General features: G+C 45.1%; 1 protein-coding gene across 1 annotated transcript in view; it reads right to left on the bottom strand.

Moving 5' to 3' along the window:
- The window catches only part of tmem26b (transmembrane protein 26b), a 57,166-nt gene extending 37,920 nt beyond the window's left edge, over positions 1-19,246 (bottom strand). Inside the window, exon 1 of the mRNA XM_072239717.1 lies at positions 18,999-19,246. Within this exon, the coding sequence (XP_072095818.1) occupies positions 18,999-19,189 (191 nt within the window). The 5' untranslated portion in view covers positions 19,190-19,246. The remainder of the gene's footprint in view (positions 1-18,998) is intronic.
- Between the last annotated feature and the right edge of the window lie 426 nt (positions 19,247-19,672).

Genomic DNA, 19,672 nt, shown 5'->3' with positions numbered 1-19,672 from the left:
GATCCCAACTATATCATCCATTACCCTAGGTCTTTTGGCCACTATTACATCTGGGAGATTGTTTGTGTCTTCCCTAGAGAAGACAGATCCAAAATACCTGTTCAACTCGTCTGCCATTTCCTCGTTCCCCATAATAAATTCACCCGCTTCTGTCTTCAAGGGTCCAATTTTGGTCTTAACTATTTTTTTCCTTTTCACATACCTAAAGAAGCTTTTACTATCCTCCTTTATATTCTTGGCTAGTTTACCTTCGTACCTCATTTTTTCTCCGCGTATTGCCTTTTTAGTTACCTTCTGTTGCTCTTTAAAAGTTTCCCAATCCTCCGGCTTCCCACTCATCTTTGCTATGTTATACTTCTTCTCTTTTATTTTTATGCTGTCCATTACTTCCCTTGTCAGCCACGGCCTCCCCTTACTCCCCTTAGGATCTTTCTTCCTCTTTGGAACAAACTGATCCTGCACCTTCCGCATTATTCTCAGAAACACTTGCCATTGCTGTTCCACTGTCATCCCTGCTAGGGTATTGTTCCATGAAACTTTGGCCAGCTTCTCCCTCATAGCACCATAGTTCCCTTTGTTCAACTGTAATACTGACACTTCCAAGTTTCCCTCCTCCCTCTCAAATTGTAGATTAAAACTTATCATATTATGGTCACTACCTCCTAATGGCTCCTTTACCTCGAGGTCCCTGATCAAATCCGGTTCATTGCACAACACTAAATCCAGAATTGCATTCTCTCTGGTAGGCTCCAGTACAAGCTGTTCTAAGAATCCATCTCGGAGGGACTCCACAAACTCCCTTTCTTGGGGTCCAGTACCAACCTGATTCCTCCAGTCTACCTGCATGTTGAAGTCCCCCATAACAACTGTAGCATTACCTTTGCAACATGCCAATTTTAACTCTTGATTCAACTTACACCCTATATCCAGACTACTGTTTGCGGGTCTGTAGATTACTCCCATTAGGGTCTTTCTACCCTTAGAATTTCTCAGTTCTATCCATACTGACTCTACGTCTCCTGATTCTATGTTCCCCCTCGCAAGGGACTGAATATCATCCCTCACCAACAGAGCCACCCCACCCCCTCTGCCCATCAGTCTGTCCTTTCGATAGGTTGTATACCCTTGAATATTCACTGCCCTTTAGCTCAGCACCTAACTCCCTGAACATCCTGTGCAGAATCTCATCACTCGTCCTACGCATGTCATTGGTACTTACATGTACCAGGACTTCTGGCTGTTCACCCCCCCAATTAAAAATACTGAGGACTTGATTTGAGATATCCCGGACCCTGACACCCGGGAGACCCAGCCACTGTGATTTTCCTCTGTTAGGTCATCCCCCTTGCCCCCCGACAGTACCCAAAGTGACATACCTCTTGTTGAGGGGGAAGGCGACAGGGTACTCTGCACTGGCTCTTTAATCCCTTTCCCCTTCATGACTATCACCCAGTTTTCTCTCCTGCATCTTGGGTGTATCTACCCCTCTATACTATACGTCCTTTCTATCACCCCGTCAGCCTCCCGAATGATCCTGAGTTCATCCAGTTCCAGCTCCCTTAAAGCAGTTTGGTAGAAGCTGTAGCTGGATGCACTTCTCGCAGGTGTAGCAGTCAGGGACACTAGCTATCTCCTTGCCTTCCCACATCCCGGAAGAGGAGCATTGCACTATGCTGCTTGTCATCTCTACCTAGCTGAATAGATATAAAGAAGAGAAAGCAAAACGAGCTCTTCTTTCCTTTGCTTTCTCTAAGTTAAGCCTTTCTTCGCTGAAACCTCGAAGAGCTAAAGCCTTAAGACCACCACTCAGATGATGGCTGCTGCGTTTGCCCCTGCCTTCCTTCAATTTGCCATTAATTAACCCAAACACCGAATGGTGGCTGGTCAAAGCTCTATTACTCTGCCGTGAATCCCTCCTGCTTTTTATCCTTGGGTGGTGGACATGATTGAAGACTCCTCTTCTCCAAATTTCCAAGGTCCAGATTGGCCACTGGTCAAAGAACTATGGGTAGTTCAGAAAAGGCTTCCTTGGTTGATTCCTGGAGTGGTTGTGTTATGAGAAAAGTTAAGCAGATTGGTGTATATGCTGGATCCGGGAGGGGATGTCGGGAGGGTGGGTCTGGACCTGTGCAACCCCCTACTCACCTAAAATCCACTCACGCACACGCTGTTCCTTTCTGAGGAGTGGGGTACCACCCCACTAACTGACTGAAAGGAACCATCATCATCCATAGGATGGATAGCCAGAGACTGGAGCTCAGCTGAACAGGAGGTGATCTAACTAAAACATGTAAAATCATTAAATTGTGACAAGGCTTGATGCCCAGAGGTGGTTAAAATGCTACCTAAAGTATCTCTTCATGAGGGATCTTGGGACAAGGGATAAGGATTCGGAAAAAGTGATAATATTTTAAGAAAGAGAAATTCCACTCTCAAATCATTATGAGTATTCGTCCCCAGAAAACAGCATGGGCTTAAATATTAATTGTACTCAATGCCAAAATGCCTGGGTTTTTGGTTCATTGGGGAACAAGGTTCACTGCCTTGTTATCGGGGGACAAGGCAGAAAAGTTAATGAAGCTGTCAGGTCAGCCATAATCTAACTAAATGGTGATACACATTTACTGCTAGATCCTCTCCAATGATCATCTTCTGGCATTTCTCAGATTTTATTTTCTTGACATCAGAATTTACGGCAGATATTGGACGATGCTGCAGCCCATGCAAGTGCCCATGACTACTCCTTCAGTTTGGAGACAGTGGGAGCAGCAGTAAGAGAAATTATTGAGGGTAGTTATCAGTTCTGTAAGCCATTGGAGGGTGGTAGTGGAGCGGAACTGGCTAGGTCTATTGTCAAGAAGAGCAGAGAGCCTTAAGACTCTTAAGACTTCTTAAGAACCTTAAGAAGCAGTGTAGACTCCCCGAGTAAATATATTTAAGACAAGGTTGGATAGATCTTGGCATAGTTGGGGAAGTAAAGATTATGGGGTAAAGACAGTTAGGTGGAGATAAGTCCATAGCCAGATCAGCCATCATCTTATTGAATGGCAGAGCAGGCTTGACAGGCCAGATTTCTTACATTCTTATGAGACATTCCAGATGGGGGATAGAAATGTATAAGGACTGGATGTACATAGTGAAAAGAAGGCAATCCAGATCAGGGAGCTGGAAGTTATTGAAATGATGGAGGGCAAGTGTCGCAGATATAGCTGGGAAGGGACTGAACCAAAGGGGACAAAATGGAGTTGAGCTAGGCAAACACTAGCTCAGTGGGACAGAATGAGACAGAAACAATGGGCCTATGGTGATAGTTAGGTTTGCAGATCTTGGATAAGAAGACGATATGTGCAGTATGGGATATGAGAACAATGAGGTTGGAGGCTGTAAGTGGGAGATCTCCAGAGGAGATAGGTTGTTGATGGTGTGGAAGATGATGACTTGATGCTTCTCAATGGTTAAGAGGTAAAAGGAGGTGTCCGAGAGCTGCCATCCGGCTTCAGCAAGTTAGATGTCAGTCTGCCAGACCACAACAGCACTGTCTTTGTCCGCACATTTGATGGTGAGGTTGTGATTGGTGCAGAGAGAGTGGAGGGCAGAGCGTTCAGAGAAGTTGAGGTTGGAACAGGCAAGGGAGGTGGTAAAGTTAAGATGGTTGACGTGCCAAAGGCTGTTAGGTATAGAGTGGGCAGAAGACCAGAGCAGGGTCTCCAAAAGGAAGAGGAGGGTTTAAGGTAGAAGAAGGGGTCATCGGTAGGGAGGTGAGAATTCTTTGCCAAAGAAGTATGATAGAGACAGAGGCAACAGACAAAGAGCTCGACATCATGACAGACGTGGAACTCATTGAGGCCTGTGCAACGAAAGTAAGGCCATAGCTGAGGACAAAACACTCCTCCATAGAGAGGTGATGGTGGAATCACAGCATGGGTTGCTAGGGTTTGGGAAGGGTAGAGGGTTGGAAGGGTCAGAGAAGAGAGAAGGGTTTGATTATTCAGTCAGAGTGGGGTGGAAGGAAGATGGGGGCAGGGTCAGAGGAGGGACAAGGAGTAGAGGGGAGCCAGGGTGGCTGGCGATTAGTGGTGGAAGTAGTAGAAGGACCCAGCGGCAGCGAGAGAGGTCTCAGACTGCACGTTGCCAGGGGCCAAGGTCCAAACCCCAAACCTTTAAATGAGTAGGCCCACACAAGTCATCAGCGGTCCTGATAAACACTAGGGTAACTGGTGAGCTCAAAAACCTGTGAGCCTGTGTGAGTGAACAAAATAAATGAAACAACCATCCAATCAATGTAAAAATAACAAACACTCTGTCCACTTCTTATTTTTTTAAGATTTATCTGAACTTCCTGTAAAGTGTTGTGTTACTGAATCACACCAAGTCTCATTTTCAATGAAAGTTCAATGGCAATTTCTAGCAAAGAGTTTATTTTAACTATTTGACCATGTATAAACCTGGAGAGGCAAAAATGTAAAGCTAAGAAAGTTGGAGAGCGAGCAAAAAAGCAAAGTATTTGGGGGTTGCTGCCAAGGTGCAAAAGCCGACAGTTAGAAAGCTGGGCATTTTTTAAGTTAAGACCAAACACAAGATGTGATAAGTAACAAAGTGGAACCTCAGACAAACAATTAGTGCTGTGGATAGGATTAAGGGAAGGCCGTTTGGCTCCAAGATTTGTTCTGATAATCTATAATTTCTTCTCTGATCTGTACAAGTCTTTCACGTTCATATAACACAGTTGTAAACTTCAGGAGAGGGAAACCAGAGGTCCCTGAGCCAGTCCTCATCGGAGGTCCAGAGGTGAGAAGAATCAGTAACTTTGAATTCCTGGGCGGCACTATTTCAGAGGACCGTCCTGGGCCCATTATATAAATGTAAATGCAAAGTTAGCACAACAGTGCCTCTATGTCATCAGGAGTTTGTGGCGATTCAGCATAACATCAAAAAATTTGACAAACTTCTATAGATGTGCAGTGAAAAATGTCTGACTGGCTGCTTTACAGCCTGGTATGGGAACACCAATGCCTTCGAATGGAAAATCCTACTAAAGGTCGTGGATTCAGCCCAGCACATCATGGGTAAAGCCCTCCCAAACATTGAGTTGAACTACTTAAAATGTGGTTGTAGAACAGCAGCATCCATCATCAAAGATCCTCAACTCGCAGACCTGCTCTTTTCTCGCTGCTGCCATCAGGTAGAAGACACAAGAGCCTCAGGATTCACACCACCAGGTTCAAGAACATTTGCCGTCCCTCAACCATCAGACTCTTGAACAAAAGGGGATAATGTCACTCCTTTATTGAGATGGTCCCACAACCAATGATCTCACTTTAAGAATGCTTTATCTTGTTATTTCTTGCTCTTTTTGTTTATTACTATTTATTTATATTTGCATTTTCACAGTTTGTTGTCTGACACAGTGGTGTTGTGACAAGAATACACATAGATGTTAGCTGTCCTGTGTGATCAGCAGTTGGTCTGCCACCTCTCTTTGGGAGAGAGAGAGATAAGGAAGACAATGGAGCAGCATTTGGGAGATGCGTAACAAAGGGACGGGAGAGAGAGCTGTCTAGAGCGGCTCCCCCTTTGAACCCTGAACTGTTTGAAGTGATGGACAGGCGATACCCCAGAAGGGGGATAAAAAGGGACAGGTTCGCTAAGGCAGCACACACGACACCCGAGGTAACGAGACCCTGGAAGCGGTGCGCCTCTCACAAGTCGGTGGGAAGTACCGGGCCAAAAACGCACAGGGTGAAAAGGCACGATCGGCGGGAACCTGGTGTGTGTCCACCCTTGCCTGGGTGCCAGGTTCAGCGCAGAGAAACGGTCGTATCTGAAAACGGAGGGGTCACGGTCGGTGACCTCAGATGACATCACAAAGGGCTCGCCCGAAAGCTGACTGCGAAGGTCTGTGTGTGGAAGCTGTTTTGAATATTCATTCGTTTCGCTCTCCTCCTCCCCCTCCCCCACTGTCCATCGCCATGGCAACGATTACTGCAAACTGAACTAAATTGAACTGGACTTTGTGTCAGTTTGGTCATTTACCCCTAGACAACGATAGAGCTTGATTGATCCTGTTATCTGAATTCTGTGTACATGTATGTTTATCATTGCTGAACTGTTGCATTCATTATCCTTTTGATTAAGAGTACTGTGTTGCTTGTTTCTTTAATAAAACTTTCTTAGTTCTAGTAATCCAGACTCCAGCTGAGTGATCCATTTCTGCTGGTTTGGCAACCCAGTTACGGGGTACGTAACATAAGTGGGGTTCTCGTTCGTGATTTTGAATGCTAAATTTGGGACGGAGTAAATTGATTGGGTCAAAATTCCCGAAAGAAAGAAAAGACAAACAGCAGAAATGGAGGCTGAGGAATTTATAAAGGCGCCGACCTTGGAGGCATTAGAGGATGCCAGGAAATCGGAATTGGTAGCTGTGGCCAAACTGTTGAATCTTGCTAAGGGGAAGTCGACAATGAGGAGAGAGGAGATACACAGAGCTAGCGTAGAGCACTATGCATCTAAAGGTGTGTTTCTCCAAGGCGAGCTGGGGGTGGTGTCTATTGAAAAACCTGCCGGAGACGCGGTACAGGTACAGCTTGAAAAACTGAGACTCGAGCATGAGTTCCGGGTACGACAGTTAGAACGCGAAGAGAAGCAGTTAGAAAGGCGGGAGAAAGAGAAAGAGTTAGAAAGGCAAGAGAGAGAGAGAGGGAGAGACAGTTGGAGCGAGAAGAGAGAGAGAGGCAGAGGGAAAGGGAATTTGAGCTGGAGAAGTTAATGATAAGGGCCGAGCAGGGGCTCGTGCCGAACCAAGGTGGAGGGCTCCGGGCGACCCAGGAGGTTAGGCTGGTTCCCCCATTTGACGATACCGACGTGGATCGGTACTTTCTCCATTTCGAAAAAGTGGCTATAAGTCAGGAATGGCCGAGGGATAAGTGGGTTGTTTTGCTTCAGAGTGTACTGAAAGGGAAAGCCCAAGAAGCTTACTCAGCTTTGTCCGCGGAAGATGCCCAGAGGTATGAGGTGGTGAAAGAGGCCATCCTCAGGATTTATGAGTTGGTCCCGGAGGCATACCGGCAGAGGTTCCGGAATGCGAGGAAGCAGTGGAACCGCACGTATTTGGAGTTTGCCTGTGAGATGCAGACATATTGTGAGCGTTGGTGCGCCTCGAAGGGGGTAGAGGGGGATTATGACAGACTGCTACAGCTGATCCTGATTGAGCAGTTTAAAGGTTGTGTCCCTGAGGGTATGAGACCCTACCTAGATGAGAAAGAGGCAGCCACGTTAGCCGCAACTGCTAAGTTAGCGGATGAGTATGCGTTGACGCATAAAATGAAGTTTGCCCCGAGTAAAGGCTACCAGAAGGGTAGTCAGGACGGCGGGGAGGGTCCGCCGGAAAAGTCAGAAAGTAAGCCGGGGACTAGTGAAAAGGATAAGGTAGACCGGGAGCAGTCTGGCAGGAAGTCTCCTGGGGTCGTCTGTTATAATTGCGGGAAAGTCGGACACTTTGCGTCCAGGTGCTTTGCCCCAAAGAAGGAGACGAGAAAAGGGAAAACAGCGATTTTGACTGGCTGTATCCAGCTGGTACACGAACCGCTAGGGAAGGACAGGTCTGCCAAAGTTCAGGAAGGGCGCGAGAGGTTTATCTCGGCCGGATTGGTGTCGGTGAAGGAGGGGTTAAAACCAGTTCCAGTGCGTATCTGGAGAGACACGGGAGCGTGTCAGTCATTGATATTGAAGAGTGTATTAGAGTTTAGCTCAGAGACCCAGACTGGGGAGGTAGAGGTCAAAGGTGTTGGGGAAGGGACAGAGTCAGTCCCTTTGTACCAGATACACTTACAAAGCAACCTGGTCTCTGGACTAGTCACGATCGGGGTGAGGTCCGAATTACCGATGAAGGGCGTGGAAGTCTTGCTCGGTAATGATGTCGCCGGGGGAATCGTGTTCCCAGTCGTGAGGTTGACAGGTCAGCCTGCCAGCATTGAGGCCTCGCCCATGGACTCACAGGTTCATCACGGGACAGTCTTGTACGAGACGGGGGTAGAAAATGAAAAGAAGGAGTGTAGTGAGACAAGAGGTAGTGAGGGAGCTGGGACAGACGTAGCATTAGCCAGGAAAGAATTTGTGCAGACGCAGGAGCGAGACGAGGGTCTGATGGTTTTGGCAAAGACAGCTCTCTCTGACACAGACTTGACAAGGGAACTGGTAGGCTATTGTGTGGAGGAGGAAGTGCTAAGAAAGAAAGGGAAACCAAGTACCGTACCCGCAGATGAGGAATGGGGGGTGGTGCAAAAGAGTTATGGGGATGAGGTTTTTAACCTGGCCCACGAGGTACCCCCCGGTGGACATTTTGCGGTACTGGAGGAAACAGTTGGTGGAATCATGAAAGAGGTTTACCGGCTGCCCAGGGGGAAGGATGTTATTGATTATGACCGACGCGAACTGAGACGGTCACAGGCTTTTGATATGCTAACAAACCTAGTCGGTGTTAGCATGGAAATCAATGAAGCTAGGGTCCCCCCGATAAGAGAAAAAAACCATTTTGAAAAGATGAGTATGGTATCGACCAGATGGGAGAAGGCTATTGTTTTGGCCAGGTCTGCTGATAAGGTCTCTCCCTTAATCCCCGAACAAAGCGACTCTTTAGGAGAAGTAATTAAACGACTCGCACCCGTGTGTTTGATTGTCCCGAGGCGATGCAAAGAACTGGAACGTTGGGTGGTGTCTGTTACAATAGGTCAGCCTAGTAAACAACATCTATATAGAATGAGTAATTCAGTGACTAAAGGGCTGACGAACACAGAGGTGTGTATTGGCAATTTAATACAGCTGTCTGAAGCCAGCTTGAGGTGAACCTTGAAAAAAATGAGTTCGGCCACGCGAAGGTCACTTACCTGGGAATTGTGGTGACACAGGGGCAGCTGGCAGCGATGCAAGCTACAGTGCAGGCTATCGCTGACCTGCCAACCCCGACAGACAAGAGGGCCCTCAGAAGGCTCTTGGAGATGGTGGGGTACTGTAGGAAGTTTTGCAATAACTCTGCGGTCACTACCCCTCCCCCTCCTACTAAGCCCTTGTGAGAGAAAACTGAGTCAGAATGGGACGACCCTTGTTATTGTAGTCCGGGACAAAACCAAATGAGAGGTTACATTGATCGCAATTCACCAGTGTTTTTGGCCACTATGAAGTTTGCTAAGTTGGAGCCTGGTCTAAGGGATTATTAATAACACATATAAAAGGGACGGAAAATGTGATTGCTGACTGTCTGTCAAGGTGTTGACAACTTCAAACTCGCTGTGTTAGCCAAATAGCTGATAAAGATGTATATTTGTGTGTGTATCAAATAATGTATTCATGTTTGTAATTTTTACCCCCCGGTAAAAATCCTTAAAGGGGGCAAGTGTGACAAGAATACACATAGATGTTAGCTGTCCTGTGTGATCAGCAGTTGGTCTGCCACCTCTCTTCGGGAGAGAGAGAGATAAGGAAGACAATGGAGCAGCATTTGGGAGACGTGTAATGAAGGGACAGGAGAGAGAGCTGTCTAGAGCGGCTCCCCCTTTGAACCCTGAACTGTTTGAAGTGATGGACAGGCGATACCCCAGAAGGGGGATAAAAAGGGACAGGTTCGCTAAGGCAGCACACACGACACCCGAAGTAACGAGACCCTGGAAGCGGTGCGCCTCTCACAAGTCGGTGGGAAATACCGGGCCATAAACGCACAGGGTGGAAAGGCACGATCGGCGGGAACCTGGTGTGTGTCCACCCTTGCCTGGGTGCCAGGTTCAGCGCAGAGAAACGGTCGTATCTGAAAACGGAGGGGTCACGGTCAGTGACCTCAGATGACATCACAAAGGGCTCGCCCGAAAGCTGACTGCGAAGGTCTGTGTGTGGAAGCTGTTTTGAATATTCATTTGTTTCGCTCTCCTCCTCCCCCTCCCCCCACTGTCCATCGCCATGGCAACGATTACTGCAAACTGAACTAAATTGAACTGGACTTTGTGTCACTTTGAAATTGGTCATTTACCCCTAGACAACGATAGAGCTTGATTGATCCTGTTATCTGAATTCTGTGTACATGTATGTTTATCATTGCTGAACTGTTGCATTCATTATCCTTTTGATTAAGAGTACTGTGTTGCTTGTTTCTTTAATAAAACTTTCTTAGTTCTAGTAATCCAGACTCCAACTGAGTGATCCATTTCTGCTGGTTTGGCAACCCAGTTACGGGGTACATAACAGTGTCAAGAAAACAACCTCTCTTTCAATGTTGCAAAAACAAGGGAGCTGCTTGTGGATTACAGGAGGAAGTTCCTCAGCATACACATAACTGAGGCTCTCACGTGGCCTGTACATACTGGCTGTGTGACGAAAAAAAGCTCAACAGCGCCTCTTTCACTTCAGATGGTTGAAGAAGTTTGGTATGGGTACCCAAATCCAAAGGACTTTCTACAGGGGCACAATTGAGAGCATCCTGACTAGCTGAATCACTGCCTGGTATGGGAACTGTACGTCCCTCAACTGCAGGACTCTGCAGAGAGTGGTGTGGACAGCCCAGCACTTCTGTAGATATGAACGTCCCACTATTCAGGATGTTTACAGAGACAGGTGTATAAAAAGGGCTTGAAGGATCATTGGGGACCCGAGTCACCCCAACCACAAACTGTCCCAGCTATCCAGGAAATAGTACTGCAGCATAAAAGCCAGGACCAACAGGCTCCAGGACAGCTTCTTCCAACAGGCCATCGGACTCATTAATTCACACTGATACAATTGTATTTCTATGCTATATTGACTGTTCTGATGTACATATTATTTATTACAAATTGCATATTGCACATTTAGATGGATACGTTACATAAAGATTTTTACTCCTCATGTATATGAAGGATGTAAGAAATAAAGTTAATTCAATTCAATTTAATTCTTGCTCTTTTATTTACAGTTTACAATTACTATTTATGTTTGCTGAGGATACTCACAGGGAAAAGGATCTCAGGGTTGTATGTGATGACATGATTCTGATAATAAATTTTACTTTGAACTTTACTAGGAAAAGTCTGAACCCAGTTTGAACCTCAACAACTTTTAAGTATAGCAAATTACAATTTACATAACTCCTAAGCAAGATTTCTCTAATTTTTATATTCTTGTTCTACACTCCACCATTCCCGCCCCCCCCTGCCCGCCAAGAAATAGTTTCTCCTTCTCTTCTTTGACTCGTGATTGATAATGATTCCACTGAGGAGAGTAAAATTTCATCTATTTCTGGATCTGATTTTAATTCACCATTCTCTACATCTCCTATAACTCATTCAGTCACCTGAAACAAATTAGTCTGATCATTCTTATAGAAAGAAAAATCACTAAACATTCAAAGAAGTGATGTTTAGCTCTCAGAATATGATCTCCTTACATGTGAAGTAAGATGGAAGCTCATTGATTTTAAATATAAAACTACAAGAGATTGTTTTTTCTTCTGGAACTTGTTCAATTTTGGTACAATGGGTTTAACATTAAAAAAAAAGATCTGTTGTAGTTTATTGACTAGTTCCAATGGTCAAAGTATGATTCTCTGAAACTATATGATTCATTGTTAACAGCTGGACAGGAAGTTTTTTTTATCTTCACTGTCTAGTGGAGCAGATTCCATGAGCAGCCTCTCAGTTTTTCTTATCTTCTGCCCTACATATTGCTTCACTAGTTAACTCATTTGTACACTGCATTTTTTAAAGTTAATTTTTACATAAAATTGTATATTGTCTTTTTCGACTTTCATAGAACATTTCCTTCTGGTGTTGCTCGAAACAAAAATGTATTTGCTAATACCATGTGTTCTAATTGTGGAATGATATGTCCATCACTACTGCAACTATTTTGCATTTAAAATGCCCAAGTTATTTATCTTTTCCATCCAACTGCTGTAACCAAATGCGTACACTACATATCATCAAACTGTCAAATAAATAACCGCTCCAACCTCACTGCTAAACTTTTCGCAAAAGCCAAGTATTAAAGTTGGTCTTTGACAAAAACACTATTAAAGGAAGAATCACCACGATGCAGGGCACAAATTGGGTGTTGTGTGCATCTACAGACCAGTTTCACAGCTGGGCAAAAAAAAAACCCAACCCCACATGACAGTGTTACCATCTCTAATAGAAATACCACCATCTTATCCTACACAATATTCTTGGAAATATACTACTGTTTTTTTTTCATTATTTGTGGGTTTTAATCCCTATCTGGCACCACTGTTTTGTAAAACCCAGATCCCAAAATTTAAAAAAGAGCTTTCAGATAATCAACTTTGTTTTTTTCTGTAAGCCAATAATTCTTCTTTGAACCTTGCTCAAAGAATGTAAGTAATGTTTATACAGAAACAGCACAAAGTCTGAAATACTGAAACTCAAGTAGGCCATTCAACCTCACAACCCTAATCAGACATTCATGAACGAGAAAATCTGTAGATGCTGGAAATCCAAAGTAACACACAAAATGCTGAAGAAACTCAGCAGGTCAGGCAGCATCTATGGAGAAGAGTAAACAGACAACATTTTGGGGCCAAGATCCTTCTATAGGACTGAGAAGGAAGGGGGAAGATACCTGAATTAAATGTGGAGGTGGGGGCAGAAGGAAAACAGGCTGGCTGGAAGGTGGTAGGTGAAAGCTAGGTGGGCGGGAAAGGTCAAGGGCTGGAGAAGAAAATATGTCAGGTGGACAACAGGAGAATGGGAAGGAGAGGATCTGGGGGAAGCAATAGGCAGGTGAGAAGAAGTCAACGGTCAGAGTGGGGAATGGCGGAAGGGGCAGTTTTGTTCACCAGAAGGAGAAATCAATATTTATACCATCAGGTTGGAGGGTATCCAGACGGAATATTGCTCCTCCATCCTCATCTCGACACAAGAGGATTGAAATGTCGGAACGGGAATGGGAATGGGAATTAAAATGTATAGCCACTGGGAAGTCCAGCTCGTGTGGAACGTGCAGAGATGCTCGACAAAGCGGACCCCCAGTTTACAACAGGACACACTAATGTAGAGGAGGCCGCATCAGGAGCACCAGACACAATAGACAACCCCAGACGATTTGCGGGTGAAGTGTTCCTCACCTAGAAGGACTGCTTGGGGCCCTCAATGGAGGTGATGGAGGAGGCGTACAGGCAGATGTAGCACTTGGGCCACCTCCAGGTTAATAGCCTGGAGAGGGATTAGTGGGGAGGGTTGAATGGACAAGGGAATCATGGAGGGAGCAATCCCTTTGGAAAGTGGCGGGGGGGGGAGGTGAAGATATGTTCAGTGGTGGGGCCCCTTTGGAAATGGGGAAGCTGTGGAGGATAATGTGGTGCATGCAGTGGCTGATGTGGTGGTAGGTAAGGACAAGAGAACACTCTCACTATTAAGACAGTGGGAAGATGGGGTAAGTGCGGATATACAGGAAATGGAGGAGATGTGGGTGAGGGCAACATCAATAGAAGAGTGAGGGAAACCCCATTCTAAAGAAGGAGGACATGATGTCCTGGCATGGAAAACCATATCCTGAGAACAGGTGTGATAGAGGTGAAGAAACTGAGTAAAGAAAATAGCATTTTTACAGGAGACAGGGTGGGAAGAGGTATTGTTGAGATAACTGGGAATCAGTAGATTTATAAAAGATGTTGGTTGACAGTTTGTCTCCAGAGATGGAGACAGGGGGATCAAGAAAGGGGAGGGAGGTGTCAGAGATGACCCAAGTGAACTTAAGGGCAGGGTGGAAGTTACAGGCAAAATTGATGAAATTGATGAGCTCAGCATGGGTGCATGAGCCAGTGCAGTTTTCAATGTAGTGGAGAGAGTTGGGGAGTACAATCGGGGAAGGCTTCAAACATAGACTGTGCTACATAGGCAACGAAGAGGCAGGCACAGCTCAGGCCCGTGAGAGTGCCCATGACTACTCCCCAGGTTTGAAGAAAGTGGAAGGAGCCAAAGGAAAACTTGTTCAGGATGAGGACCAGGGTGATATTCATGGCTGTGTCTGCTTCAACTTACAATTTTCTGCTTATGATCCACATCCCTTAATATCTTTAAAGAGGAAAAATATCCTGTTGACCTGCTCATGGAATTTTCAAAGGGTAGACAGAGTCCAAAGCATTTTGAGCCCAGGGTTCTTCATTTCTATTGCCATATATGTGGAAAAATTGCTTACTGATTTCACTCCAAACTTTTATAACTTTAATTTTAATATTGTCTCTGACTCCAGCAAAAGACAAAATGGCTTTCTCCAAGTAAGACAGACTTTCAAGAATTTCAATTTGAATATGTCTTCAAGTTTCCATACCCAAGAAAATATAAGCCAGATTTTAAAGGAACATACTGCTAGAAATGCTCTTCCTCAAATATAAAACAGATTGAATTCTCAAGAACATAGGAGCAAGAAGAAGAGAGGTTATGTGGCCTCTCAAGTTTACTCATCATTCAATATGGTCATGGGTGGTCTGTGCTGTTCTCCTGGCCACACAATTCCTTGATTTTTTAAATGTTTATCTATCTCCACATTAAATATACAGTGGTATGCAGAAGTTTGGGCACCCCTGGTCAAAATTTCTGTTACTGTGAATAGCTAAGCGAGTAAAAGATAACCTGATTTCCAAAAGGCATTAAAGTTAAGGATGAAACATTTCTTTATATTTTAAGCAAGATCACTTTTTTATTTCCTTCTTTTACAGTTTCAAAATAACAAAAAAGGAAAAGGGCCCGAAGCAAAAGTTTGGGCACCCTGCATTGTCAGTACTTAGTAACACCCCCTTTGGCAAGTATCACAGCTTGTAAACGCTTTTTGTAGCCAGCTAAGAGTCTTTCAATTCTTGTTTGGGGGATTTTCACCCATTCTTCCTTGCAAAAGGCTCCTAGTTCTGTGAGATTCTTGGGCCGTCTTGCATACACTGCTCTTTTGAGGTCTATCCACAGATTTTCGATGATGTTTAGGTTGGGGGACTGTGAGGGCCATGGCAAAACCTTCAGCTTGCACCTCTTGAGGTAGTCCATTGTGGATTTTGAGGTGTGTTTAGGATCATTATCCTGTTGTAGAAGCCATCCTCTTTTCATCTTCAGCTTTTTTACAGATGGTGTGATGTTTGTTTCCAGAATTTGCTGGTATTTAATTGAATTCATTCTTCCCTCTACCAGTGAAATGTTCCCCATGCCACTGGCTGCAACACAAGCCCAAAGCATGATCGATCCACCCCCGTGCTTAACAGTTGGAGAGGGGTTCTTTTCATGAAATTCTGCACCCTTTTTTCTCCAAACATACCTTTGCTCATTGTGGCCAAGAAGTTCTATTTTAACTTCATCAATCCACAGGACTTGTTTCCAAAATGCATCAGGCTTGTTTAGATGTTCCTTTGCAAACTTCTGACGCTGAATTTTGTCCACAGTGAGCCAAGGCATGTTTGGAGAAAACGCTCCGTCCACCAGAACAAGCAAGATCTCCCAATGGCCACCCATTTTAATTCCACTTCCCATTCCGATATGTCCATCCATGGCCTCCTCCACTGCCGTGATGATGCCACACTTGGGTTGGAGGAACAACACCTTATATTCCGTTTGAGCAGCCTCCAACCTGATGGCATGAACATCGATTTCTCAAACTAACTAACACCCCTACCCCCACTCCCCCTTTACCATTTCCCATCCCTTTCTCCCTCTCTCATCTTATCTCCTTGCCCACCCATCCCCTCCCTCTGGTGTTTCTCCCCCCTTTTTCTTTCTTCCATGGCCTTCTGTCTCTTTCACCAAACAACTTCCCAGCTCTTTACTTCATCCCTCCCCCTCCAGGTTTCACTTATCACCTGGTGTTTCACTCTACCCACCCCCCGCCACTACCACCACCTATTTAAATCTACTCCGCAGCTTCTTTTTCTCCAGCCCTGCCAAAGGGTACCTACCCGAAACGTTGCCTGTATTTTTTCCCCATAGATGCTGCCTGGCCTGCTGAGTTTCTCTAGCATTTTGTGTGTTACTCGGATTTCCAGCATCTGCAGATTTTCTCTTGTTTGTGACCTCTCAGTTCCCCATGTTAAGCTCCATTTGCTAGATTCTCAGTCAATTAAGCACCACACTGCCTGTTTTGTTTCATCAACTAACATGTAAACACAGTAAATCTTGCATTCATCATCTGCCAGGTCATTAGGGCAAGTCTTTACGGCAACCCACATGGGACCCAGCTATGCTTGCCTCTTCATTGGTTATGTGGAACAGTCTGTGCTCCAAACCTATTCTGGTACTGCTCCCCAACTTTTCCTTCACTACATTGACGACTACACTGGTGCTGCTTCCTGCACCCATGCTGAGCTCGTCTATTTCATTGACTTTACTTCAAACTTCTACCCAGCCCTCAAATTCACTTGGTCTATCTCGGACACTTCTCTCCCCTTTCTCGATGTCTCGGTCTCCATCTCTGGAGACAGACTGTCCACTGACATCTTCTACAAGCCCACTGACTCTCATAACTACCTCGACTATACCTCTTCCCACCCCGCCACATGCAAAAACGCCATTCCCTATTCCCAGTTCCTCCGTCTCTGCCACATCTGCTCCCAGGATGAGGCTTTCCATTCCAGAACATCTCAAATGTCCTCTTTCTTTAAGGATCATGGTTTCCGTTCTACCATCATCAATGATGCCCTCACCTGCATCTCCTCCATTTCCCGCACTTCGGCCCTCACCCCATCCTCCCGCAACCGCAACAGGGACAGAGTTCCCCTTGTCCTCACCTACCACCCCACCAGCCTCCGGATCCAGCACATTATCCTCCGCAACTTCCACCACCTTCAACAGGACCCCACCACTAAGCACATCTTTCCCTCTCCACCCCTCTCTGCTTTCTGCAGGGATCGGTCCCTCCGCGACTCCCTTATCCGCACGTCCATCCCCACTGATATCTCACCCGGCACTTATCCCTGTAAGCGTAAGTGCTACACCTGTCCCTACACCTCATCTTTTGCAACCATTCAGGGCCCCAAACAGTCCTTCGAGGTGAGACAACACTTCACTTGTGAGTCTGTTGGGGTCATCTATTGCATCCGGTGCTCCCTGTGTGGCCTCCACTACATCGGTGAAACCTGACGCAGATTGGGGGACCGCTTTGTTGAGCACCTCCACTCCGTCCACCACAACAGACAGGATCTCCCGGTAGCCACCCACTTCAACTCTACTTCCCATTCCCATTCAGGTATGTCCATACATGGCCTCCTCTACTGCCATGATGAGGCTAAACTCAGGTTGGAGGAGCAACACCTCATCTAGGTAGTCTCCAGCCCCTTGGTATGAACATAGAATTCTCCAACTTCCGTTAATTCCCTCCCCCTCCCTTCCTCTATCCCTATTTCACTCTACCCAGCTCCCTCATGGTTCCGCCTCCTTCTTCTACCACCCATTGTTTTCAGGGCTATGATGTCGATGCTTCCCCTCCCCCACCCCTTTGTCTTTCAAATTACTGGTCTTTCAACTGACGCTACAAGCATTCTTCAAATCCTTCCCCATCTTTCATTCTTCAGACCTGACGAAGGGTTCTGGCCCCAAAACGTCGACTCATCGTTTCTGACTGATGCTGCCCGACCTGCTGAGTTTATCCAGTGTCCTGAAAGTGTTGCTTTGATCTTTTACAGCATCTGCAGATTATTTTGTGTTTATCATTAGGGCAAGTATCAAGCATCCGATGGCCAAGAACTATCCCCGACGGTACTCAACCAGTTACATCTAGTTTCAGTCAATCTTTTATTTTTGATCAGATTTAGGAAATAACTTACGAAAACTATCTGAGTTGAAACATTCTCCTCTGTAACTGTACATAGAACATTATAGCACAGTACACACCCTTTGGTCCACGACGATATGGTGACATTTTACCTACTCTAAGATCAATCTAACCCGCCCTTTCTACTCGCCCTCCATTGTCCTATCTTCCATGTGCCCATCTAAGAGTTTCTCTAAATCCCTAATGTGTTTGCCTCTACCAGCCCACCTGGCACAGTGTTCCACACACTCTCCAATCTCTGTGCAAATAACTTACCTCTGACATCCCCCCTATACTTTCTTCCAATCACTTAAAGTTATGCTCCCTCATATTAACCATTCTGCTCTGGGCAAAAACCTCTGGCTATTCACTCAATCTTTGCGTTTTATCATCTATCAAGTCACTTCTCATCCTCCTTCCTCCTTGTATTTTTGCGTTTTCTAGTTATACTTCAGAATACAAATAAAGTCCATGAAAATCCTCTTCATTATGTATCCTCGGTATCTGGAATGAGGGTGAGGCAGTCTTTCTTTAACATCGCATTGCAAAGTGCCAAGTCTTTTCACACAAATGCATCCGCAATTCCTTCTCTCACCCGTAGGAGAATGCAAAAAAAAGTTGCCAGAAAACTAAAATAAAAATGAATATATATATATATATATATATATATGAAACGGTCAGCATCTGTGGAAAGAAATAAAACGATTTACTGTGTTTCAGTGTTGGCAAGGCTCTTCTACCTGACTTGCTAAGTGATTTCGCTTTTTTGGGGGGGGGGGTTAATTTCTCTTTGTGTTAAAACATAGGGAAAACTGCAGCATTAAAGACGCGGTAAAATCGCATCACTTTTGCATTGCCCTCAACTCCGTGTACACTGACTCCTCGTACAGAAAATCTGTTGGTTTCATCATGTTGTGTTTGTGCAGTAACGATGAAAGAAAACGATCGTCGCTTCAAATCAACTTCGAACGCCCACACTTCGAACTGTCTTCGCAATTTTCAGTCAAAGCAAAATGCAAAAAGCGTTCAAGTACATAAAGTTCTTGTGTAGCAACTCTCTGGCTGGAGTTTCCGGTTAAATTTTCAGCCTAGGATACCGACCAACTAAAAGCTGAGTGTTTTTTTTAACCTAAAAACAATAACCTCCTTGTTACAAGCTTGCAGAAATGAGAGAAATTGGCTCTTTTGCCCAATATTTCAATAAAATATTCACATGTTGAACTAAGAAGCGTTCTTACCCTTTGTAATCGGATCCTTTCTGGATGACGATGGTCACTATCATTTCTACAAAGATCAGTAAAGTCAAAAGCAGCAGAAGCCAGTACATAGGGTCATTCATTACTCCAGCCACCCGCCAAACTGCGATAAAGACGTGAAAGATAAAAACGAGTCTGGGAACAACAGCGCTCAGATATACGTGCCAAGCCATTGTCCTAGTCCTGAAATCAGACCCGAGGCACCCTGACCAACTTTGAATCTTGGCTCAAAGAAGTGAAAGAGGGGCGATTTTATTGTCGTTCAAGGCTTTCCCGCCCACAGTACTGATCTAGTCTAAACTCCTCCCGCTTGAAGATTCGGTCTCCAATAGTAAAGTGTACAGATTAATGGATACAAAAATACTTACAATCTGGTAGAGGAAATATATTCTGGCTACCGTCACCCCTTGTTCTGAAACTATTCTATACAGTTCTAGATTATACCACGGGGGAAACTTCTTCACAGAATCTAGCTCAAGATTGTCTTTCATTTTTCTAGAGACCAGTCCTCTTAATCCTACACTGAAGTCCTCAAATCTAACAGGCAGAGTGGAGCAACACTACTAGGAAGGGAGGGGATTAGTGAAGTGTTGAGAATTGATCTTTGCATGACAGCTCGTGATTCGATTTAGAATTAACCTGGGTCAAGCTATGGG

This window comes from Mobula birostris, chromosome 21 (genome assembly GCF_030028105.1).
Source record: "Mobula birostris isolate sMobBir1 chromosome 21, sMobBir1.hap1, whole genome shotgun sequence".
NCBI classification, from domain to species: domain Eukaryota; kingdom Metazoa; phylum Chordata; class Chondrichthyes; order Myliobatiformes; family Myliobatidae; genus Mobula; species Mobula birostris.
This window is presented reverse-complemented; position numbering and strand designations above follow the sequence as displayed.